At 39.5% G+C, this 27,104-nt stretch overlaps 1 protein-coding gene across 1 annotated transcript; it reads left to right on the plus strand.

Annotated features, from left to right (window-relative positions):
• The first annotated feature begins 462 nt into the window (after positions 1–462).
• Positions 463–27,058, plus strand: ccdc30 (coiled-coil domain containing 30). The gene is made up of 28 exons (XM_073822672.1): positions 463–816; positions 912–1,055; positions 9,879–10,058; positions 10,222–10,342; positions 11,749–11,939; positions 13,190–13,258; positions 13,964–14,117; positions 15,498–15,569; positions 15,772–15,887; positions 15,971–16,069; positions 16,158–16,222; positions 16,306–16,498; positions 16,581–16,670; positions 18,139–18,264; positions 18,418–18,555; positions 19,633–19,811; positions 19,968–20,190; positions 20,299–20,421; positions 20,587–20,757; positions 21,565–21,774; positions 21,850–22,007; positions 23,113–23,278; positions 23,357–23,478; positions 23,577–23,718; positions 23,797–23,933; positions 24,013–24,130; positions 24,235–24,299; positions 24,650–27,058. The coding sequence occupies exons 2-28, from the start codon at positions 1,041–1,043 to the stop codon at positions 24,861–24,863; spliced, it is 3,657 nt and encodes a 1,218-aa protein (XP_073678773.1). The 5' UTR covers positions 463–816; positions 912–1,040; the 3' UTR covers positions 24,864–27,058.
• Positions 27,059–27,104: the final 46 nt, after the last annotated feature.

Genomic DNA, 27,104 nt, shown 5'->3' on the forward strand with positions numbered 1-27,104 from the left:
CCATATGATGTATAAATCTCAGTTTTGTCAAATTTAACCTTATGACTGGTTTTGTGGTCCAGGGTCACATTTATGCAGTTTTCAGATTATGTATCAATCTCCGTTTCAAAAAATTGACCCTTAGACTATGACTGGTATGACAGCCTTGGAAAACATATAAATTTTTCCCCTCGGTGGTTTATCGGTGGAAATTATTGAGAATAATTAAAAAATTTATGACCTACTTTTTTTTAGTATTCAATGTTGTGTCTACAGTTTACTTTTCGGTTGCTTATTGATTTATAGAGCAAACACCGCCATCTCCTGGTCTGATGTAAAACCTTAACTTCTCAGCTCATCCTTCGCTCCCTTTTTCGTCCATAATGGTTTAACCCGTTGCCTAGGCGCTCGGTACAAGCTATTGAGAGCAGCTGCAACAAAACACTTGGTAGGCCTCGGGAGGTACGACACTCTACTGTTGCATCAATATTTGCAAACAGACAGACCTCATTAACTGTTTCAAATCGATTTTGAAGGACAACGACAATCGTAATTTGTTTTATTTTTAACAACCGTCTGGAGAATATGAAAAGAAGCTTGTGCGTAATACCTGCGAACTAGCCCGCTAGCCAAAGTTAGCGGACTGGACTGTTGCTTGGGTTAGGAAACTTTTTATATTGCAGTAAAAAGCCAGTAAAGCTCGAACCAACAATATTCCTGTCAAATACACCCGTGACTGCAGAGAAATCATGAATATCTGAAAGAAACATTTGATGACGGGTGATAATGGATTTTGGATTATGCAGAAGATCACGTGTGGTCATTTCTTATATAAAGGTTTCTGCTTAAACTGTATTGTGTTCAATTTGAAGGCATGCAAACTTCAATAACACGTTGAGTTATGTTTTATGCTTTTCTTTTTTATAATGAAGTGATGATTAGGTCAGAGACTGCCATGGGCGGAGGCAAATGCTGGAAACCACAATCTAAACTTTGTTCCCATAAAAACTCTTGGCTAATTTGCAAGTGATGCACGGACTCCAGTTGAGCTGTAATCGGCCATGGAAAAAAGAGAGGTATGGTGTCGTCATTTTTATGTTTATAAATATGGCATATGCATGAAAAGTTAGTGAAGACCATGTAATATGTTTGTATTATACAAAAAATAGACTTTGGCAGTTGTTTTAATTCCAACAGGTGTAATAATCTGTACTTTATTAATACATCTAATGAAATAACTTTAATGTAACTCCAAGATCCTACACACAATATTTCTTCTTGTATCTCTGCTTAAATGGTATTACAGAAAGTTTCAGCCTTTTGGACTCTAAGGCCCCCATTTGTCCACAAAAGCATTTAAAGGTCACCCATGTAGGCTAAAATATTTCTGGCACTTCTGCTGTAATAACAAAACTACTTGCTTTTTAATTATGCTGTCAATATAAAATAACTATATTGGCAGCACAATAAGGTGACATTTGTTGAACATTTGTTAACATAACTTGAACAAACAATGAACAATACATTTATTACACTATTTATTGATCTTTGTTAATGTTAGTTAATACAAATATAGTTGTTCATAGTTTGTTCGTTCAAAGTGCTTTACCTAATGTTAACAAACACTGCTTCTGAAATTAACATTAAGATTAATACATGCTGAAGAAATATTGTTCATTCTTAGTTCATGTTAACCTATGAACCCTGTTGTAAAGATTTACCACTATATCCAAATTATATTGAAATAAAAATTTCTTCTGTTTTTATCATTTATATTTTTCTTGTGATTATGGAATAAGATTTAAAAAAATAATAATTTCAAAAGACATTTTTCTCAGCAAATGTTACTGAAAATATTTAGAGCTTGATCTAAAAATAGATATTCATCATAGAAATTTTCATGATTCTATTATTATTATTATTATTATTATTATTATTTTTAATTCCCTGTCTAGAAATCTTGCATTTAAAATATACTCGTACTACGGTGCCCGCCAGGGGACACCTTCGGTTCACTTATGTTTGTCGTGGCCACGACATATAAACTCGTGGGAACATGATATTATGTTGTGGCCACGACATAAGGATGTCGTTACCTCGACAAGATGATCTCGTGGCCACGACATAATATCACGTTCCCACGAGTTAATATGACGTTCCCACGAATTAATATCTCGTGGCCACGACATAATATCACGTTCCCACGAGTTTATATGTCGTGGCCACGACAAACATAAGTGAACCGAAGGTGTCCCCTCGCGGGCACCGTATCATACACTACCAGTCAAAAGTTTTTGAACTGTAAGATTTTTAATGCTTTTTCAATAATTCTCTTCTGCTCACAAAGCTTGCATTTATTTGATCCAAAATACAGCAAAAGCAGTAAAATTAATATTTTTACTATTTGAAATAACTGCTTTCTATTTGAATATATTTTAAAATGTAATTTATTTCTGTAATAAAAGCTACATTTTCAGCATCATTACTCCAGTCTTAAGTGTCACATGATCCTTCTGAAATTATTCTAATATGCTGATTTGCTGCTTAAGAAGAAACATTTATTGAACCGAATGTTTTTTTGTTATAGAACCTATGTTTTATCTTCAAAGAGATATATTGATTGTTATTGTCATGAGAAACTTTTTGATAATTTTTCCCCTGATTAGGGAATTTAAGTCGTAAATGCTGTGAAAGTGACAAATGTGTAAACAGATGTTGTGACTTGTATCTCTTTGCAATAAAAACTGAAAAAAAAAGCATTTATTATTATTATTATTATCAATATTTAAAACAGTTGATTACATTTTTTCAAGACTCTTTGATGAATAGAAAGATCCAAAGATCAGCATTTATCTAAAAATAAAAAGCTTTTGTAATATCTTGGAGTCAGTATATATTTTTATTTTTTTATTTAGCAAGGATGCTTTAAATGGGATCAAAAGTGATGATAAAGACATTGATAAAAAATGTTAATAAATAAAATGTTACAAAAGATTTCTATTTCAGATAAATGCTGTTCTTTTGAACTTTCAATTCATCAAAGAACCCTGAAATCTACTCAGCTGTTTTCAACATAATATTAAAAAATATATTAAGAAATATATTAATAATAAAACTAATAAATGTGTTTTGAGTAGCAAATCAGAATATTAGAATGATTTCTAAAGGATCATGTGATTTGAGTAATGATGCTAAAATTCAGCTTTTAAATTACATTTTAAAACATATTCAAATAGAAAACTGTCATTTTAATTAGTAAAAATATAAAAAATGTACTCTTTTCAAACAAAATTGCAGGCTTGGTGTGCAGACGAACATTAAAAAAATCTTACTGTTCAAAAACATTTGACTGGTAGTGTATATCCAGGTTTTCCTGGACTGGGAACCCTGGTTCATAAAGGTGCAATGTGTAATATTTAAGATTATCTCTAGACAGAAATGCAATATAATATACATAACTATGTTTTCAGGGGTGTATAAAGACCTTACGTAATGAGCCATTATGTTTTTATTAACTTAGAATTATCAGTTTATATCTACATACACCGCGGGTCCCCTCACATGGAAGCGACATTATGTTTCTTTAGGTTACTCATGTAACCCCGGTTCTCTGATAACATGAGTGAGGTATCTCACTATGGGAAACGCCTCAGGCATGACCAATCCTGGAAGCACCAATTACACCACGTCTGTCAGTTGACAGACCAATCACAACAGTGATGCGGGAGTCCCGCCTCCCCAATATATATCACTGCATAATGGTCCGTACCTCATTCTCAGCATATCTCTTCCCCGTGCTACTGCAAGGAGGGAAGTATGGTGAGATACCTCACTCATGTTATCAGAGAACCGGGGTTACATGAGTAACCTAAAGTTCTCTTTCAAACATTCATTCGGTATCTCACTATGGGATATAGACAACTCCCGAATTGCAGATATACTGTTCCAAAAAGGCATGTCAACCAACTCTGTGACGACTGTAAGAAATTAAGAATTTAAGTCCCCCATTATTCGCCTGATATAATGGAGACATGTAATTTATTATTATTATTTTTACACACTTAGGACGGAATGAGCCAAGGACGGCTCTGTAACGTCCAACCTGTAAAATCTGACAAAAGTGTGTGGCGAAGCCCAACTCGCCGCAGCACAAATGTCTGGAACTGAAACGCCCTTAAACAACGCCCACGAGGTGGACAACCCTCGGGTACTATGGGCTTTAAGACCCCCTGGTGCCTCAAGACCCCTGCTGTTATATCCCACTATAATAGCTTCAACTACCCAGTGGGACAGGCGCTGCCGGGAAATAGGTTTACCCTTATGAGAATTAGCCCATGAGACAAATAACTGACTACTCTTCCGCAGCGTTTTCGTTCTGTTTACATAGCAACGCAACGCACGGACAGGGCACAAACAATGAAGCCGCTCTTCTTCTGGTGACGAAAAAGGAGGCGGATGAAAAGCAATTAAATCCACTTGATTACAGGCTAGAGCTGAATCACTCACCTTAGGCACAAACGCTGGATTGGTCTTGAGCGACACTCTCGAGCAATCCATAGCGAACTGCATACAGGAGTTATGAACCGACAAAGCATGCAGTTCACTAATCCGTTTTGCAGTTGACAGAGCCAGTAATAAAGCGGTCTTTAGCGAAAGGAGCTTTAGATCGCTGCTGTCTATAGGTTCAAAAGGTGCACAAGATAGTGCGTTAAGGACCACAGACAGGTCCCATGGCAGAATCAGAGGTTTTGACACTCTGTTCAAACGCCGTGCACCTCTCATAAATCTGCATACCAAAGGGTGTTGACCCATAGTGTTATTATCAATACCCATATGACATGCTGATATCGCCGCAAGATACACCTTAACGGTAGAAAAAGCTCTACCTTTATCCAGAAGTTCTTGCAGAAAACATAACACATCTGCGACCGAACAGAGAAAAGGGACAATGCGCTTATGCGAGCACCATTGCTCGAAAACATTCCATTTTCTATCGTAGGCAGAGCGCGTCGAGGCAGCCCTCGCGTTCTGAATTGTTTCAATCACCCTCGGGGGTAGCCCTGTAGCATTTAGGTTCAACCTTTCACGGGCCAAGCCCAAAGAGCAACTTTGTCCGGGGCGGGGTGAAATATCTCCCCGCGCGCTTGTGAGAGAAGGTCTCTGCGCAGCGGAAGAGGCCAGGGCTGGTCGACTAAGAGCTGAGTTATCTCCGTCAGCCACAGTTTCCCCGGCCAGTTCGGGGCAATCAGTATGACTGAGTGGCCGTACTGTTTTACCCTTCTTAGAGTTGGTATGATCAGACTTAGCGGAGGGAATGCGTAAAGCAGTACGTTTGGCCATGGGTACGCTAGAGCATCCACACCCATAGGCGCACCGTCTCGCGCTAGCGAGAAGAATAGAGGGCAGCGATTGTTTTCGTGCGATGCAAAGAGATCTACGGCCGCGCGGCCGAATCTCTTCCACAACTGACCCACTACCTGAGGGTGGAGTGTCCATTCTCCGTACCGAGGATTCCCCCTGGACAGGAGATCCGCCCCCGTATTCATTATTCCCGGGACGTGTGTTGCCCGTAATGAATGAAAATGTTTCCTGCCCCATACAATCAGTTTCTGTGCCAAACTGTGAAGCCGAGGAGAACGTGTGCCTCCTTGGCGATTTATATATGCCACCGCGGTTGTGTTGTCTGATCTGATCAGAACGTGGTGGTTCCACAGAAACTGCACAAAATGTTTCAACGCTAGAAACACTGTTAATAGTTCCAGATAATTTATGTGCGCGCATTTCAGCGAGGCGGGCCATTTCCCTTTCGCTATTCTGCCCTCGCACACTGCGCCCCAGCCTGAGAGCGACGCGTCCGTCGTTACCACCTTCCTCACAGAAACTACCCCCAGCGGAGTCCCGGATTCGAGGAACGAGCGGTTTCTCCAGTAACGGAGAGCACGCACGCAAAGTGCTGACACCGTCACTTTGCGGTTGAGGTGGCGTTTTGGACATAAATGTTGAGCCGCTGTCCAATTCTGAAACTCTCTCATTCGCAGCAGCCCCAACGGAATAACAGAGACTGTTGAAGCCATTAGCCCCAGAAGGCGCAAACACAGTCTGAATGGGACTTTGCTCCCTTCTTGAAAAAGGGATAGACAGCTGCGAATTGACCTGATGCGCTCCTCTGACAGAAACGCTTGATACTGATCTGAGTTCAGTCTGAGGCCTAGATAAACTATTTCCTGTGTGGGCATCAGGCAGCTTTTTGTCTCGTTTATTTTGAAACCTAAGCTTGTCAAATGAGACACAAGCATCTTCGTATCTGTCTCCGCTTGCTGCCGTGATGGAGAGCAGAGAAGGAGATCGTCCAGATAAGCTGACACTCTCAGACCCGCTGTCCTCAGCGGTGATAGAGCCGCTTCTATGCATTTGCAAAACGTCCGTGGGGCCAATGAGAGCCCGAAAGGAACAGTTGTAAATTCGTAGGCTGTGCCCTGATAGGCAAACCTGAGGAATTTCCTGTGTGCCGGGTAGATGTCTATATGGAAATATGCATCTTCCAGATCGACTGAGGTGAACCAGTCTTTCTCGTGAATAAAATGTGACAGCGTTTTGAATGTGGGCATTTTGAAGTTGTATTTTCTGAGGTGTTTGTTGAGGATCCGCAAATCCAGAATAGGACGGAGACCTCCCCCTCTCTTGGGAATGAGAAAGTACCGGGAGTAAAAACCCTGATGGCTGTCCTCCGGCGGCACAATCCGAACTGCCCTTTTTTTTAATAAAGAGGCTATTTCTTCCTCTAGAACCTGAGCTGAGTTCCCTTCTGCGGTTGACATCAACACACTGTTGAACACCGGTGGTTTTACCGCAAACTGCAGACGATAACCCCGAATTATCGTGGACAGAACCCATGGATGTACTGCGCATGCGCGCCAGCTCTCCGCGTGAAGCGCGAGCGGACCGCTGCAGCCCTTGCCCACTAATGGCGCTGCCACGCCATCTAGCGGGGGAGCTGGGGATTGCAGCTCTGGATTGAGTAGTTTTGATTTTTTGTGTGTTTTTATTTTCAAACCTTGCTGTGCCCTCGGCCAACTGCCTGGATGCACAGGGAATTTGTTTATTTTTACAACACAAATATTCTCTTGTGAACTCCACTCCACTTTTCCATGTGGTACCCTGGGTGGAGGGGGGAGAATTTTTTGTGGGGCACTGGGGGAACTGGTGCCAACTCCACAGCTGAACTGGTCAAAAAATAACTTTTTGACATTTTCTTGAACGGATCCCGAGTCCAACGCATTCTCTTGGCAGGAGGGGGAGAAAAGAACCACTCTCTTTGAGGGAGGATGACAACAGATACTCCGAGAGTGCTGTTGCTCGTCCCTGTGTCCAGACCCTTTAAGCTGGTTAGGTTGCCCGGCGTTTCTTCCCTCCCTGAGGGTTTGCCGGTCTATGCCTGGCTGCCGCTGCAGCAAAAGAAGGTTTCCCCTTTGGCTGTGCTGGCTTAGGCTGTGAATCAGACTGCTGCGGCTGAGGAGGTCTGGGGCTCCTAAAAACCGTCTGACCACTCCTCAGAGGGGCGTCAAAACTGGGGCGAGCTGATGGAGGACCCTTAGGAAAGGGTTTTCGGGGGAGGCAAGCTTGGAAAGCCTCTCCTTCTTGTTTCCTCAGATCACACCGCTGGCGCATCGCTGTGACTGCTGCACCGAAAAGGGCTTTGGGCTCCACCGGAGCATCCAAAAAATCAACCTTCTCTCTGTCAGACAGCCCTGAAAGTCCCAGCCAGAGGGCTCGCTCACCAACCACCGCCAAGCCCATGCTGCGGCCGCAGCTCTGGACTGCACCTCTGGAAGTTCTTAGGTTGAGATCTGCAATAACACAGATCTCTTCCCAAAGGGCTGGGTTTGGGGACCCAGCATCCATTTGCCTCCCCATCTCCTCCATGAGCTCTGCCTGATAAGCAGTGAGGAGAGAGGTGGCATTAAGAGCCCTCACTGCCAGAGCAGAGGAGCGATAAATCTTCTGAAAAACTGAGGCTGTTAGGCGCTCAGTACGTCCTGGCAGTGAAGCTGAGGCAGACGAAAAGGCTGCTTTGCGATTAGGATTAAGATGATGTGCCACCGACAGCTCAACAGGAGAGGGATTTGACATCCCTAGCTCCTCCATGTTCTGCACATCCAGTCTGGAAAATCCTTTCACAGGGACCCTGTGTGAAAAGGGTTTGTCCCAGAAACGCTTCATTTCTGAAACGCACGCAGGGACCGCGGGAATGACCTGCTTGGTAGCCGGGGCACGCGACGGTAGTCGTTTGCCGTCATATAGATCTCTCTCCGTACCCTGGCCCGTTTGCTGCGACGGCCAATCAATAGAAAGTTTAGCCGCCGCCCGCCTGCACATTTCAAGCAGGTCGAGCTCCACCTGAGCTGAGGCAGGGGATCCTTCGCTTAACGCGCTCTCCGGACGGGAGGGAGTCGACGGAAGAATCGCGTCGTCCTCATCATCCTCCCCATCCTCCTCCAATAGACGGGCGATAGCTTCGTCATCGTCCTCCTCCTCTTCCCTTTCGTCTGCTAAGATCGGGAAAAGAGGAGGGAGCTCGGGAGAGACTTCGTCCATGAAGTCGCCCCAGCTGCATGACGTAGGCGGCTGTTTGATTTCCACCATGTTCGGGGGCGAAAGAGATGGGTCCCCCTTACTAGTGGCCGCTACCCGAACCCTTCTTTCCAGAACCCTTGACGGGAAAATGGAACAGTGCGGGCAACACTCGGGATTCGCGAGTGCCGCTGTAGCATGTCTCACCCCCAAGCATACAATGCACAAAGGGTGAGAATCTTTTTCTGAAATCATGGCTCCGCAAGCACAAGGGCGCGGGGTGTCTTTACCCTTCGCGCCCTCGCTAGGAACATTACAATTTGCCATTCAGTCGCTAAGTACACCACAACGGGTCTTAGAAAAGCCAAACTAGAGAATTCGTCGTAACACGTTAATTCGCTCGTATGTGCTTTAGCAACAACTCTCACCGTGACGGTAAGAGAAAAAAGAAAATAAAATAAAAATCCTCGCTTTTAAGAATGAACTGCGTTCGCAACGTACCTTAACGGCTCGTCTTTGAACAGTTAAGCAGCTAATCCTGGAAACGAGTATAGAGAAATATATCTTCCAAGATCTTCACGGGGAAGAGAACGAGAATGAGGTACGGACCATTATGCAGTGATATATATTGGGGAGGCGGGACTCCCGCATCACTGTTGTGATTGGTCTGTCAACTGACAGACGTGGTGTAATTGGTGCTTCCAGGATTGGTCACGCCTGAGGCGTTTCCCATAGTGAGATACCGAATGAATGTTTGAAAGAGAACTACAGTAGCCCTAAACGGACAAACTGCTCTACAGATCGCGTTTCATCACTGTTGTTCTAGCGAAAAAACACTGACACAATGATGAACAAGTAACAGTAATATTCACAATAACATCGTTTTATTGAATTATCAAGTAAATCTAATTCCCTAATTTACGTTTTAAAAGAAACTTCATTATTCTTTGCTGTCTAAAAGCACGACATCTTAATCCCGTGTCGGCTGCTGTAGTTTCTGTAAAGGGAGGGGTGAGCGGAGGACGGAGTCGTTGGTTGCAATTCACAACCTCACCGCTAGATGCCGCAAAAATCTACACACTGCACCTTTAAAGCATTTTGCAGACCATTTAAAAAGTTTGATGGCCCCCAGAAGGTCCTAAGCCCCCATTTACAACAATTCAGCTTAATGATACAGTATAGTGAGATATTAGGCATCTTTTGAGTCATACTTAACACCAACCAATTAGATGTGCTGTTGACAGGGTGACAGAGTGTTGAAGACGGTATCGGGTAACCCAGGCCTCATCAAGAAAAAAAGAAGACTCATTGTTTTGTTTCCTTCTAAGGAAAAGGAGCTGGACAGGCTCACCCTCCGCTTGCAGGGGGACGGTGTGTCCCCTGAGGCTTCAGCAGAGGAGCGTGAGCTGCACCTGTGGCATTTGCTCCAGCGCAGCGAGGGCAGCCTGACCACAGCCACTGAAGACCTGCAGACTTTGCGCACACAGCAGGCCAGCGAGATGAGAGAGGTGAGCCAGCAGATGGCAGGCCGGCATCCACCCACCCTAAAGAATAGCTAATGATGGTCTCCCTCATCAACACTGTAACATGAAGACACTGTTTCCTGACCAAAACAAACTGCTTCTGTAGCTAATGCCTTTGCTGAGCTGTGTTTGATGGGTTTTTTTCAAGGTGGAAAATTACGTGGAGCATATTCGAAACATGCTGGAGGAGCGGGAATCTCTTACGGCGGAGTACGAACGTGACAACGAGCAACTCCGTGCTGAGCTCGCGCTAATGAAACACCAACAAGGTGAGTTTTAACTCATATTGGTTTTAGCATACTTTTAATTTAAGTCTGAGTTTGGTCAGTGAGTAGTTTGGTTGCATGCTACTCATACTATTTCTGCATTATGCATACTGTTGTACTAAATATAAGTATGCATACAGTGTTTTTCAGTGTGCACAGTTTGTAATAGTATGCATGCATAGAACTTGTAGATCAGCTACTATGTTTGTCAAATCTTTAGTATATAATAGAGTTAGCTGTGTAGAATACTGTATCCCACAATGCATTGTGCTTGGCTGGATCTGAACCTGAAAGTAAAATCAGCCACAATTTTCTTCTCTCATTTGATCTGACAACCAAGAGTTAAGATGCTTTTACCAGTGTATTTTAATATTATTTATGAACTATTAGAGTATTTATTGAAATTGAGTTAACTTTTAATTTCGTATATTTTCATTTTAACTTTAGTTTGTTTTAATAATTTTGTTAAAGAGATCACCCAGTCACCAAAAAATAAAAATCTATCCATGATTTACTCGCCCTCAAGCCTTTTTAGATGTATATGACTTTCTTTTTTTCAGACGAATAGAATTGGAGTTATAATAAAAAAATGTCCTGGCTCTTCCAAGTTTTATAATGACAGTGAATGTCTATTGATTTTTTGAAGTCCAATAAAGTGCATCAATCCATCATAAAAAGTATTCCATATGGCTCTGGGGGGTTTAATAAAAGCGATCTGAAGTAATTTGATGCATTTATCCACTTTATAAACTGTAATCTCTAGCTTTCGCTAACTGTCGTACTCACATACTCGAGAGAGTGGCATTCCAATGGATGATGTTGGCCAACACAGAAGTGACGAACATGAGGAGAAAGCAAAACAAAACACCCGTCACAAATTAAAAGTACAAAACGAGGATTTGTAAAGAGAAATGTTGGAGGATTTCAATATAGGGAAAAGAGGAGATTGGTTTTCTTTTGCATCACAAGACCTTTATTAACCCCTTGGATCTGCGTGGAGCACTTTTTTATGATTGATGGATGCACTTTATTGGACTTCAAAATTTCAACAGCCATTCACTGCCATAATAATGCTTGGAAGATAAATGCATCTTTTACCATGAATATTTTCTTATTTAGTTTTTTTTATATTTCTCTTTAGTTATCGATTTACTGATTTTTATTTAACATTTTTAATCAACATTTTTTTTGTTTCAATTTTATTTCATAATAACAAGACAACTTTCTTAAATGTAGAATTGGATTAAAATACAAAATCACTTTATTTTGGAGGTGAAAAAATAGTTTATTTACTGCAAACAACAATGTATGGTCAGGTATGCTAGTATTCAGTTAAGAGCATAGGTCTTGTATTCTGCACAATGTCCTATAGTCAAGTAAGTGGTCTTTAGTCATGTTGTATGTGTCAGACTCCCAGTGTAAGGAGGTGGTGGAGATGTTGGAGCAGGAGGGTCTAGCAGAGATCAGCCAGAGCAGTGCCAGTGAGCAGGTGGCCTATCTGCTGGTGGAGAGAGTCACTCTCTTGGAGAGACTGGAGGCTGCGGAAAGAAAGCTGGACACCCAGACCCTCACCGGCAACCTCAGAGAAGTGCATCTACAGGTACTATGAGAAATACAACCTTATTTCAGTTCATAAGGTTGTAGGTCAACAGGTAGACCATTATAAAATATCTACGTTTTATTTACGATACAGAAAATGCTAACTTTAATGCACTTTGGATGAAATAAAATGTACATATTAATATGATAATATTAAATATGAAATACAGTTGAAAGTCAAAAGTTTACATACACCTTATAGAATGTTCAAAATGTTAATTATTTGACAAAAATAAGTGGGATCATACAAAATGCATGTTATTTTTTATTTAGTACTGACCTGAATAAGATAATTCACATAAAAAATGTTTACATATAGTCCACAAGAGAAAATAATAGTTGAATTTATAAAAATAAAATTCAAAATGTTTACATACACTTGTTCTTAATACTGTGTTGTTACCTGAATGATCCACAGCTGTTTTTTTAGTAATAGTTGTCCATGAGTCCCTTATTTGTCCTGCAGTTAAAAAAATCAGAAAAATCTTTCAGGTCCCAAAAGTTCTTTGTTGAAAAGAGTTCTAATACACAGAACTGCTGAAAAACCAATGACTGTATGACTTTGAAATCCATCTTTTCACACTGAGGACAACTGAGGGACTCATGCAACTATTACAGAAGGTTCAAACGCTCACTGATGCTTCAGAAGGAAACACGATGCATTAAGAACTAGGGGTGTAAACTTTTGAACAGAATGAAGATGTGTACATTTTTCTTATTTTGCCTAAATATCATATTTTTTCATTTAGTACTGCCCTTTAGAAGCTACAGAAGATACTTACATGTTTCCCAGAAGACTAAATAAGTGAAATTTACCCTGATCTTCAAATTCAAAAAGTTTTCACCCCCTGGCTGTTAATGCATTGTTTTTTTCTTCTTCTGGAGCATCAGTGAGCATTTGAATCTTCTGTAATAGTTGCATATGAGTCACTCAGTTGTCCACAGTGTGAAAAGATGGATCCCAAAAGCATGCAGTCATTGTTGAAAAGGGTTCAAATAAACAAAAATGCTAAATAACCAAATAATTAGTGGGACCTGAAGGATTTTTCTGAAGAACAATAGGCAGTTTAACTGTTCAGGACAAACAAGGCACTCATAAACAAACAAAAAAAAAAACAGCTATGGATCATTCAGGTAACAACACAGCATTAAGAATCAAGTGTATGTAAAGTATAGTAATAAAAGTAATACCTCAGTCGTGGCTCATTAGTTTTATGGTCATTTTAATATTTCCTCTCTTATGGAAATCAGGAAGAGCTGGATCATATGCGTCACGCATTGGAAGGGGAACTCAGACAGCAAAAGGAAAACATGAATAAGGTGAGATCATCTCAGAGTGTTCCATGAGAATCAACTTCAAAAGGACCATGCTGACATTATATGCCATTTATCTATATTTAAGTTTCTCATTGCTTTTTTCTATATATTTTCTGCATCATAATTTCTCCTGATTATTTGTCCCTCCCTAAATGGACAGGAGTCACCAGTTCAAAGTCCTTGGAGGAAGTTCTTTGGTGTGCGCAAGGCAACACTAAGAGCACAGAACCTTTCTGTACGTTTCGATTGGACTCATACAAAAGGCTTGACAGAAGTGTAAATCAAGCGGGGTGGAACCTTCCATATTGTCCTTGAGAGGATGATCCAGATTAGGGCAGCTCTGTGGTCACCTCATGAAATTATGCATGCCTTGGTTGAACACAAAGCAGAGAATAACGACATCTTCTCACATGCTCAGCTTAGCATGATCACAATAACTTCTCTTATTTTCACCCTGGATCCTAACAGCACTATGGACCGCTTTCTTTCAGGGTGGTTACTAACCAGAGGCTGTTACAGTTGTTTCTCATGGTTATAAGGGAGCAGCTGCCTATTAAACTCTGTTCACGCTGGAGTGTGATCCACATTCAGCTTCACCTGTGTTCTGTGGCTCATGCATGTTAAAAACGCATGGATGCTGACATGTTCCTTGCTTGTCCAGCCATTGCAACCAGGGTTATGTCTCACTGAAAGCTCTGTTACCTGTAGGATCACAGTGAAGCGTTCAATAAAGAACGTACAGAGCGCCAGAGGCTGGAGAGGGATCTGGAAGAGGCATCGAGTCGTCTTGCTATGGCACATAAAGAGATTCGCCACCTGACGGATGAACTAGATCTCGCTCGTAAACTCCAAACCATGTGTGGTAAGTAAATTCAGCATTTAGTTTAACAAAGCTCTAATAGTAATTATTAGTGATGCTGTAGTAGTAAAATTCTGGCTGATATCAGCTGTTGATAATTATTTTCATATTATGGCAGGTAATTGATAAATGAATGATATTAAAATTCTATAGTATACTTTTATACTATTGTTGTCTATATATAGTACCGTTCAAAAAAAGATTCTCTTAAGGATACATTTATTTGATCTAAAATATAGTAAAAACTGTAAAATGTGAACTGTTATTAAAGTTTGAAATTACAGTTTTCTATTTAAATATACTTCAAAATATAATTTATTCCTGTGATGCAAAGCTGAATTTTCAGCATCATTACTCCAGTCTTCAGTGTCACATGATCTTTCAGAAATCATTCTAATATGCTGATTTATTAATGTTGGAAACAGTTGTGCTGCTTAATATTTTTGGGACCTGTGATAGTTTTGGTAAATAAAAAGTGAAAAAGGACAGTGTTTATTCAAAATATTTTAAATATATATTAAAATAGGAAACCAATGTGAGAAATTGCAATAATATTTCACAATATTACTGTTTTTTTTCTATATTTTTTTTATCAAATAAATATTGCCTTGGTGATCATAAGAAGACTCCATTAAAAAAACATAAAAAATCGTACTAATCCTAAATTTTTGGACGGCAGTGTTACATTTTTTACATTTCAGGATTCTTTGATGAATAGAAAGTTCAACAGCATTTATCTGAAATGGAAATATTTTGTAACATTACATGTCTTTACTTTAAATTTTTCTCAATTAAATGTGTCCTTGCTAAATAAAAATGCTAAATTTTTTTTTTTTTTTAACTTAGAAAACCCGACCCCAAATGTTTCAACAGTAGTGTAAATAAAAGTAAAAGCCTTAAAAATTAAAGTCAGTATTTTGTAATTGCTAATGTGAATTTAGACATCAAAATTATAATATGTACTGTATAGAAATGGACATTTATTTTGAGATTTGCTTAAAATTACATTTAACAGTTATTTAAAAAAAGAAAAAACGTTTAATTGAGCATTAGATTACATTATCAGTAATGTAATTTTAGTGTAAAAAGTACATAAAAAGTCATGAAAAGCGTGAACAATTAAATATTGAATATTAACTGATACCGATACAATTAAAAAACCTTTACCATCAACCAGTATGTTTCTAATATATTGTGCATCCTTAGTACTTATAATTTTTAAGCAACTGGCAAGCCATACAAAAAAAAAAAAAAAAACGTATTCACATTTACATGACTAAGCATCACTCACATTGTCTTTAGAAAATGTAAAAATCTAAATTTAGTTTGCTATTTTGCCTTAGTGTGTAATGTAAACTCAGCAGAACTAAATTTTCATTTCAGTACCTGACCTGCAGAAAACTGGGGAAGAGGTGGAGCAGTTAAAACAGGAAGTGGACAAGCTTAAACAGTGTGGTGAGATTGTGTCTGATACTGCAGCAAGATATGACGTGTCTCTTTAAAAACCTCTCACATTTGCTCTTGGTTTATGACTATATTCAAGTTTATTTATAAAACACTTAATAAAATTGCAGTGTAGACAAAAATGCTGTACATTACAACAGAACAAACCAGACAAACCATCAACATTACTAGTTTTAATCCCAATGTTTGACAGATATGGTGGAGCTGCAGAAGGCCAAGGAACGAAATGAAAGACTAGATAGTGAGATTTGTGTGCTGAGAGATAGAGTTCGCTCCCTGGACACAGAAAGGAGGACTCTTCTTAAACTGGCAAGAATAATTGTTTACAAAATTGTATTTATTTCTAGGTAGTTTTTTTTTTTTTTTTTTTTACAAAAACTGGACAGATATAATTTGCCATGTTGGGTGTGCCACAGGTTGAACAATCAAAGCTGCACTCGGATCAAGGGGTCGGCGTAACATTAGAACACAATAAAATACACTCTACACCGGTAGATATGAATACTATTACTGTCTTCTTTAACAACACTAGTTTGCTTGGATTGAATAGTTTCATTTGAGAGCACTTTTTTTTTTTAGGGTGTTGGGAGTAATGTCAATCCTGATGCATCACTGGATGTAGAGGATGAGATAATCCACAAAAGGTGATTTTTTGTAGTACTGAAAGTTATATGTGTCTTTGCTTCCACTCTTTAAAGTTGCTAATATGGCAGTTGTGTGTCGACAGGTGTCGGAGAGAGTCTGAAGATAAGGACAGTCGTCTGCGAGAGCTGGAGAGGAGGTTCCAAAAGCAGCAGCGGGAGCATGAGGAGCTGGTGGAGCGCAATGAAGAGCTGGAGGCACTGCTGGGGGAGGCACAAAATGCAGCGAAAGAGGAGCGGGAGCGACATGAGTGTGAGATAGAGGGGTTACAGAGAAAGGTGCGCTTTTATTCATCGACATGAGGCTGAGATTCATAAGTAATCACCTGAATGTTGAGAGTGACTCTGATTTTGGTTCTAGATTAAAAGTATAGAGGAAGAACTGAGTAAGAGGAATAGTAAGAAACCTGAGAAAAAGGATGAAGATCAGGTTCGTGGGACTGACTCTGAGGTAGGTTAAAGTCCCCATGAAATCAAAATGAAATTCTTTGGCTTTTAGTATGAATATGTTAGTCTTAAGATTATCTATAAGCTAGTGTGCTCTGAAACAATGAAAAAATGATATGATATAAGCACTTAAAACTTACAGTCTCTAACTTCCACCAATAGGATCAACGATTTTGTTCACCTGTGCTTCAGCTTCTCATCAAACTTTTTTGTCCAATCAAATGCCCTTTAGAATCTGAAGTGTCCTTCCCCCTACACTATAAATTGATGCTGAAGCTGCTGCTGAGATCGGTCACTTGTTCACAAAATTTATATTTTCTGTACGGTGAATGGCACGTTGTGCATTATATAGGGGATACGGAACAATTCAGGCAGTCTAAATATACTTTCCGTTGGGGCGAATGAAGTCTGGTTTAAAACTGTGTCATGCGCACACAGGCTGTATCCGAAATCGCCCCCTATACCCTCAAATAGTGCACTATTTGAGGGGACAGACATTTTAAGTGGTGTTCGAAACCATAGTGGACATTCTCGAGTGCACTCATTCAATCCCACAATGCACCGCAAAAACGAGTGTACAACCAATGTACGCTCAACAGCTAGAGATAACCCATAATGCACTGTGATAGTCGCGCGCCGACTGAATTCCCGCGTCTCTCCAGACGATGGCGCCCGCAGCTGAATCATCCATCTGTTCATTTTACAATGCGCTCGTCCACTGCGTAATGCAGCGTACAACACAGGTACAAATCTGTTGTAAATTGATTATTAAATTGTTTAACCAAGGTTTATACATAAACTCCTTGACATAGTTCAAGATAAATCCTTTAATCTTACTACTCGAACTGTCCGTTTTAAATGATTGTTAAACAGTAAGCAATACTATGCAAAAGCGGCAGTCCTTCCGGTGCACTTAGTGTCCGAATTCACTCACTCGTTTTCATTCACTCCTTCAAGTGAACTGTACGAGTGGACTAATGTAGGGAATAGTGAATAGGGTATAGGGGGCGATTTCGGATACAGCCACAGTCTGCTCAGGTCCAGACACACAATAGCATAACGACATTCATATGTGAAAATCAGCGCAGACCACAAAACGTATCAGATCCATTTGAATTTAACACAGAATGCTATATTTAATATCGAAATGGATGATATGGATTGTGGCTATCATACACTGGAAAATGCAGCTTTACCAAGCTCAACGGTTTTGGCTCAAGCTGTGTTATAAATAAAATGTAACAGGTCATTTAAAAAAGGGGCCGGGACTGCCAGATATGTCCCGCCCCGTCTTCCTGTTTCAGTTGAAGTTATGTCAACACATAGAATAATGCAGTTTCAAAGTACTTCGGAGGACCTTTAAGAAAAGTGAAAAAGCCCCTTCCTTATACCTTTTGATTGTGAGGTAGGAAAAACTATTTTTTCCGATTTGATATTGATATAAATGATGATTGTCATCCTTTAATTCAAAGCTTAGCGAAAGTGTACAAGAAAGACTTAAGTTCCTCGAGGGACGTCTTGCTGAAGAAAAAGGTTGGAGGAAACAGCTGGAGGTGGATCTGTCTGTAGCCAAGGCTGCTCTCAAAACAGAAAAGGAGGTAATGTCATTGTCACACATGACTCATTATAAAATACACATTTAAAAGTCCTGGAAAGTTGTTTATTATTTCTATTGCAGTATGAATTTGTTTAGAAAAGTTATAATAAAGTGATCCGAAACCATAAATGCCACATGGTTCTTTGGTTAACAGGTTATGCAAAGAGACCATGAGGAGCTGCAGAAATTACGTGTTGATGTCCAGAGACTAGAGGTAGAATGTCGACAAGGGAAGATGCTTAACAAGAACCTCACACAGATTAAAGGAGAAAAGGGAATTTTGGAAGAAAAGGTAATAAAATTATGGTCATTAAAGGAGTAGTTCACTTTCAAAACAAAAATCATTGTCAGCCAAGACGTTCATGTCTTTATTTTCTTCAGTGGTAAAGAAATAATGTTCTTTGAGGAAAACATTTCAGGAATTATCTCAATATAGTGGACTTCAGTGGTGCCCACGAGTTTGAACTTCCAGAATGCAGTTTAAATACAGCTTCAAAGGGCTCCCAGCCGGAATATAAGTGGCTTATCTAGCGAAACGATCAGCCATTTTCTACAAAAAATAAAAATGTATATACTTTTTAACCTCAAATGCACGTCTTGTATACCTCTGTGATATGCATCTGTATTCTGTGTACTCCGGTTCAATACAGTTAGGGTAGGTCAAAAACCTCCCATCTCATTTTCTCCTCCAACTTCAAAGTCGTCCTACATTGCTGTTTCACCATTTTTTGTAAAGGGCGTTTGACCTTATTTGCACGTTCACTTTGTAAACACTGGGTCAGTACTTTTGCAGTGATATTGGACGATTTTGAAGTTGGAGGAGAAAATGAGAAGGGAGTTTTGCGACATACCCTAACTGTATTGAACCAGAGTGCATGCAGAGCTAGACAAGAGGAGCATTTGAGGTTAAAAAGTAGATAATGTATACACTACCAGTCAAAAGTTTGGACACACTTCCCCATTCTCTTTAATGGGGAAGTGTGTCCAAACATTTGACTGGTAGTGTATAAATGACCGATCGTTTCACTAGATAAGACCCTTATTCCTTGGCCGGGATTGTTTAGAGCCATTTGAAGCTGCATTGAAATGGCATTTTGGGCATTCAATTTCACGGGCACTATAGAAGTCCACTATATGGAGATAATTCCTAAAATGTTTTCCTCAAAAAACATAATTTCTTTACGACTAAAGAAAGAAAGACATAAACACCTTGGATGACAATGGGGTGAGTACATTATCTGTATATTTTTATTCTGGAAGTGAACTAGTCTTTTAAATTATTATTTCGCAAATAATACAATCCATTTGTTGTTAGGATGCTGTGTAATTCTTGTGGCTTGCAAATACTGAGGCTCTGTTTGTACTGCAGGTGGCCCAGTTGGAGCGTGCTCAGACACGACTCCAGGACAACCTGACACTTCAGACAGAGAACAGCCGGACTGAAGAGGACCTGAAAGACAGCAGGGGACAGGTGGCAGAGCTTAATTCCATGGTGGACAAGCTGAGAACAGAACTGACTCGACTGGAAAAAGAGCACAATACTTTAAGGTAAGAAACTTTGTCATGGATACATCACTATTTTCCTTCATTTTCATTTCTGTACGACATTTATTGTCCAGTATAGTTGACATTATACCATCTTCAGTATAAGCTCCTGGTCTCTGTAGAAAGCATGTCATAAGATGTACTGTGTCTATGTGTTAGGGATGAGCTGATGGAGAAGCGTGGGCATGTGATGCAGCTACAAAAGGAGCTCAGCGAGAAAGCCCACGAGAGGCTTCAGACTGACGGCGAGAGGGAGAGACTCAGTCTGGAGCTCCTGCATGTGAAACAGCAGCTCCAGTATGCCAGAGAGCAGATACCCAAAGCATCACAAGAGCCCATGGCCAACCACAAGTCAACTGCAGAAGATGATGGGCTTTGTCGGGTAAGACTCCTTTGTCAGCAATGACTGTTTGACCCTGTGGATTGTTAGGGGCAGCATTGCTGGTAAGGTTTGGAATCAACTATGTGATGTAATGTGCTGCTCCTATAGCTGGCCTGTGTGAAGTCAGAGATGATTAAGCTACACTCCACCCTGGAGGAGGAGAGACAGCTGGCCGGCCAACACCAGCTGGCTCTGCAGGCCCAGATCAGTGAAGCTCAAGCCCGGGCTAAGGTCAGACCTGCTCTCCAGTCAAGCATACAAGCATATTCACATTCATTTTTACGTTTATTTATGCACAAAATACTCTTAGAACTTGGATAATTTAATTATAACACTTGTTTTTTATGTTCTACTTGTTTGCCATGCATAAAATGACCATAATATGGTTGTCCACAGGCTCAAGACTCACTCCTACAACAGAAGGGAGAGGAGAACAAACAGCTAAGACAGGACCTTCAGAGAACCCAGCATCTTTTCACTTCTGCAGAGCGAGAACTGCGCTATGAGAGAGAGAGAAATCTAGACCTTAAGAGACACAATGCACTCCTAGACCAGGAGAAGATTAAGGTAAAAAACATATGCAACAAAGTTGTGCCGGAAAAGTTTTTTTACACTTAAACTTACACTTAAAATGTACAGTACCAGTCAAAAGTTTTTTTTAAAGATTTTTAATGTTTTTTTTTTTTTTTTTTAGTCTCTTTTGCTCACCAAGCCTGCATTTACTTGATCCAAATTACAACAATAGCAATAATATTGTAAAATATTACTATTTAAAATAACTGCTTTCTATTTCAATATATTTTAAAATGTATTCCTGTGATCAAAGCTAAATTTTCAGTGTCACAAGATCTGTCAGAAATCATTCTAATATGCTGATTTGCTGTTCAAGAAACATTTATTATTATTATTATTATTATCAATATTTAAAACGTTTTTTCAGGTTTCTTTGATGAATAGAAAGATCCATAATAGACATAATAGACATTAATAATAAAGACATTTATAATGTTACAAAAGATTTCTATTTCAGATAAATGCTAATAATAATGTTTTTGAGCAGCAAATCAAAATATTAGAATGATTTCTGAAGGATCATGTGACTGGAGTAATGATGCTAAAAATTCAGCTTCACAGGAATAAATCACATTAAAAATATATTCAAATAGCAAACAGTTGTTTTAAATAGTAAAAATATTTCAAAATGTTACTGTTTTTGCTGTACTTTGGATCAAATAAATACAGACTTGGTGAGCAGAGGAGACTTCTTTAAAAAACATTTAAAATCTTACTGTTTAAAAACGTTTGACTGGTAGTGTATGAAAATCATTCCGTTAATTTTAATGCTCAAAAACCTTATTTTTCTGTTCCTGAAAGCTGTGTGCGGAGCTGAAGCAGGCTCAGGCCAAAGTAGCCCAGCTGGATGGGAGTGCAGCAGGACAGGTGGCAGAGCTGGAGAGACTCCAGCAGAGGGTCAGAGATCTGGAGCTGGAGGTGGCCAGAAGCACTCAGAACCGACAGACTAAAAGCAGCTTGATGGAGGAGCTTAATTCAGAGAGAGCACGTGTGATTGCTGCCGACAAGAAGGTCTGTTTACAGCAGATTGAAATTCTTCAGTGGTAAATCAGTTTAGAAGAACATGTTAATTTATCATCTTTGTAGGTTGTAGAACTCCAGCAGCAACTGAAGAACACGCTGCACCAGCTGCGTCTAGAGGAGGCCAGATCGGGAGAGACCAGCAAACTGGAAAGAGACACCAGAGACATGTCTGATAACCTTTCTGCCCTCAGAGCCCGACTGCAAGAGGAGCAACTACAAAGGTCAGACAGGTCACTGCGTCACAAGTAGTGTTTGGCAGACATTTTTTAATATAGTCCTGTGTCAAATGTCCTTTTTATTCTTTGTCGTATTTAGTCAACAGTTTTTTTGACAACAAAAGAATTATATTATTATAAAAATGACCCTGTTCAAAAGTTTACATACGCTTGATTATTAATACTGTATTGTTACCTGAATGATCCACAGCTGTTTTTTTTTGTTTTTGTTTGTTTAGTGATAGTTGTTCATGAGTCCTTTGTTTTTCCTGAACAGTTCTTCAGAAAAATCTTTCAGGTCCCACAAATTCTTTGGTTTTTCAGCATTTCTGTGTATTTGAACCCCTTCCAATAATGACTGTATGATTTTGAGACCCATTTTTTTTTTTTTTTTACACTGAACAAATGTTCAAATGCTCACTGATGCTTCAGAAAGAAACATGATGCATTAAGAGCCGGAGGGTGAAAACTTTTGAAATTTGAAGATCAGGATAAATGTAACTTACTTTGTCTTCTGGAAAACATGTAAGTATCTTCTGTAGCTTCTAAAGGGCAGTATTAAATAATAAAAAATGATAATTAGGCAAAATAAGAAAAATGTACACATCTTCATTCTGTTCAAAAGTTTACACCCCTGGCTCTTAATGCATAATTTGGAGCATCAGTTAGCGTTTGAACCTTCTGTAATATTTGCATACAAGTTACTCAGTTGCCCTCAGTATAAAAAGATGGATCTCAAAATCATACAGTTATTGTTGGAAAGGGTTCAAATACACAAAAATGCTAAAAAAAAGAATTTGTGAGACCTGAAGGATTTTTCTGAAGAACAGCAGGCAGTTTATTATTCTATTATTTTCTTTTGTGGACTATATGTAAAGGTATTTTATGTGAAATATCTTATTCAGGTCAGTACTAAATAAAAAATACCATGCTTTACCATCAGTCTTATATCAGTTTCTTTTAACTCATTCCTGGTTTGTTAAATTGCCATATTAATGAACATATTCTTTACTTAATCATGTTTAAATAACAAAAAATGAACTAAAATAACACAGGTCTCAAGCCAATATACTTGTAGTGGACTTTAACACAACCCTCTGTTTCCTGACAGGAAATTACTTGAGCAAAAAGATGAGGAACTCCAGCAGCAGGTGCGCTCATTGCGGGCGAAGGAGGCGACTCTGACACGCACCAGCTCTGAAATGTCTCACCGCACACAAGAGCTGGAGACACGTCTGCAGGTGCTGGAGAGTGAACTTAACACGACTAGAGAAGAGGTTTGTGGGTTGAAAGGGAATCTGAATTCTACTGAAATGATGTGGAGCTCCTGACCAAACTACCAATGTGTCCTGCAGCAGAGAAACAGTCAGAAGAGCTACCACAGGCTAGAAGAACAACTGCTGTCTTCCCAGCATGAGTCTGAGAGACTACAGGAGGAACTGAAGCTGGTCGTTCAACAACTTGACACCAATATCAGGTATCATTCTTAACTGGGTGGACACTGTAGTCAAGAACAAATATTACATGCGATTAATATGAGTTAATGTGAAATGGTGATAATCATTGTATCTGCAGGAGATACAATGAGAAGCAGTCTCAGCACAAAACCAAGCTGCGCAGAGCTAAACAGATCTTCATGAAGACAGTCACCCAACATGAGCATAGGATCCAGCAGCTAGAGAACGATCTGGCTCTTGCAGCAAGTCTCTCAGAGAAAGTGAGTGTTTTCACACCTGACCTTTACCACAACATCTGTAACTTGTACTTCATCATGTGTGTATTGCGCTACGAGCAGGAGAAGGACTGGATTAGGACTGTGACAGAAGAAAATGACCAGCTCCTTCTAGAGAGACGAGAACTTCTACAGCGCATAAGTGAAGCTGAGGAGATGGGAAATAATGGAATGAGAACCGCAACTACTATCCAGCAGAGGTAAAGATCTCAAATGCTCTTCAGCTATCAGGAACGCACAGAAACATTCTAACTATATATTTATCCTGTACTCTCTTAGAGTTAAATTTTTGGAGATGGAGAATAAACAGCTGCAAGAAAAAACCCTAACACTGGCCAATCAGATAGGAATTTTAGATCGCGCATTGAGAAACCTTCAGTCGCTGTGTACTGTTGAGGTACAAGTTTATTTAGCAGTTGTTGTACTTTTTATTAGTATTTATATAAACATTTTTGATCCTTTGGATCGCACTGATGCTACAATTTTGTCTTTCTGTTTTAGGAGGTCAAGAAAATGTTTCCTTCTGGAGCTCATCCTGATGGCCAGCTTCGGACATCAACTCCAAGGTATAATTCAGAAATATCATATTCTGTTTTCCAACTTACTCAGTATTTCTATTGCTAAATCTAGTCCAATTAAAAAATACATAGTACACAACATTTGGGGTTACAGTATTACAAACACTAGTACTTAAAGGAATAGTTCACCCAAAAAATTAAAATTACTTCATTCATCTTCAGAACACAAATTAAGATATTTTTGATTAAATCGGAGAGCTTTCTGACCTTGCTTACACAGCAACATGACTACCAATAGGGCAATACATTTGTATGCAAAGAAAATTTTACATTGTTACAGAACATTTCTATTTTCTCAGTAAACAAATGATGACATCTTATATTGCATCTTGCTTCAGTCCTCAGCCTGGTCTTTGTGACTCATGGGGAATATTGGATGCCATTCGCAAAGTCAAAGTGGTTGAGTCTGGAGTGAAGAGCCTGGAGATCTCCTCATCTGTTCCCGTTTCACAGTCCACTGAGATAGGCTACCTGAACGTGACCTCACCTGTGGGTCCCAACAGCAGGTTAGAGCAGGAAGAGAGTCTCAGTGCCACAAGCGATGAGGCCTAAGGGAGTTACGATGACTGTGAAATGCCATTACAAGGTTTGCCAATATGAAAAGTCACTGGATCAATCAAGGCATAAAAATAAGTGAACTGTAGATGGGTAAAACTCAGACAATTTGGTTTTGTGGCACTGTGATAGTCTAATGTCAAGTTTGGTCTTCAAATAATTGATTTTGAAGCAAATGTGAAGAGCTGGATTATTGCTCAAGCTCATATCACCTGGGTTGAATTCAGTTGCATTGCCTTTGTAGCTCACATATAGTCAGTCTAGAAGGCCAGAGATTTTATATCATCCACAAACACATTGTCACATCTATAAGATGCCATATGAATTTTTTAATGCTTTTACCCTATAATGGTACGACTGTGGAGAAGCACTTAAAGCACTATTAATTTGATGTTGTTCAGATGGTACAATCTGCAGGTGTTTACAACTAAAATGCACTATTGCCTTTGGATAAGTGGTAAGTATTTGAGATCAAGTTGATATCAAGTGTTTGGATGTTTTAGTCAGATTTGGTGTAAATGCCACCTGATACATATAGAAACTCCATGTGTCAGCACCTTTTCTAATTTTCTGTGGTAGTTCTGTGTGAAAAAACTGGTAAAATGTTACATGGAGTTGAGATTACTACACTTTTTGTAGATGAAAATATGTACACTACTGTTTAAAGGGTCAGTTAGATATTTTTTTTGTTTGTTTTTTTAAAACAAATCCTGTTCTTTTGAACGTTCTATTCCTCGAATAGACAAAAATATACAGGTATCATGGTTTTCACAAACATGTTTATTGTTTTTAACAATAATCAGAAATGTTTCAGACACAGACAAACGGCAGCAGACGTATTTGTCAGGTTTTGTTGGACCAGTTTGTTTGTCTGTTGGTCATCGCTCGTTTTTCGCCGGTTGAACATGTTGAGTCCGTATTTGTCGGTCCTAGGAACATCTGAGTTAGTCTGCATCTATCCACCTTATTTTTGCTGTAAGAGCGGGCGCAGCCATTTGTACATTTTATGGGTCTGGCTTCCAGTCTCATCCACGTCCCACTATTTTTAGCTGTGTAAAACAGCTTGTTTTGCTGCTTGATATTGCAAATTGGTGTGTCTTACTATATTATTTTAATGTATTATCTTAATTATGAACACACTGGTTTATAGTGCAAACAGTTTTACCATTTACTGCACATTTTTATTCTCATTATATCCGTATAGCAGCTAAGGAACCAGAAGTCTTGCCCATAGGCTTACTTTCGAGTTAGAATAAGAGAATAAGGTGGATAGGTGCATTGTAAATTGGCCTCGAAAGGCGTATTAAAAATAAATTACCAAATTTTTGAATGGTAGTGTACATTTGTAAGACAAAGTTCACTGTGTAAAGACAAACGCTATAAAAGCTTGCTGTATATCATCTTTTTTAGAGATTATTTTGCGTGACTATTTCACACATTCACTATTTTTTTCCATTGAGGGGGCAGAAACCACAGCCAATGTCAAAATATTTATTTAGACCTTACTTATGTGTAGTATGTGCTTTAAGTACAAATGTAAGCAATGTGGTTGTGATGTATAATTTATCATGGAAAAAGTTTGGTCTGCTGATATTACGTTCCACTGAGAAAAAAAAGGGATTTGGCTACTGACAAAAAAACAGACTTGGTAGCATTATCAGCCTTACGGTATTGTTTACTTATGAAATGGGGTGAAATGAGTTTTATATTTTTTTCAAAAAACATTGCACTCCGTTTGTTTTGTACGTAGTCCTTAGAGACTGAATGACCTGTGATCTGGGAGCAAAGTCATCTGACAGAGGAGAACTGTTGTATCGCTTTAAACAAGTGGTGCTCACTGCAGAGCCAAATGACATCCATCTCCACATCTGTGGACCTAAAAGGATAGGGTGTGGCTAGAATACCAAGCCCCGCCCCTTGTGTTTGGAGAGGAGGAGCTAGACATCTAGCTCCACCCACTGGTTCTGCAGTGAACAGCCTCTGTTTTGAACTGTGGCAAAAGGATCAAGATCCTGCAGTTGTGCCTGTACATTCTAAGAGCATCGTACATTGTGTCCTGCTGCTATACAATATTAGGATGCAACTTTAACAAAATATTAACATAGGGCTGGCTCATGTCATTTAAACTGCGGAAGACATCAGTGTACACGCTACACAAAGCATGTATTTTCTTAATAAACTTATTTTCATGATTCCTGCTTGATTGATTCAGTCAATCTGAGATACATTTTGACATCT

The sequence above is a fragment of the Garra rufa genome, chromosome 18 (assembly GCF_049309525.1).
Source record: "Garra rufa chromosome 18, GarRuf1.0, whole genome shotgun sequence".
Classification (NCBI taxonomy): domain Eukaryota; kingdom Metazoa; phylum Chordata; class Actinopteri; order Cypriniformes; family Cyprinidae; genus Garra; species Garra rufa.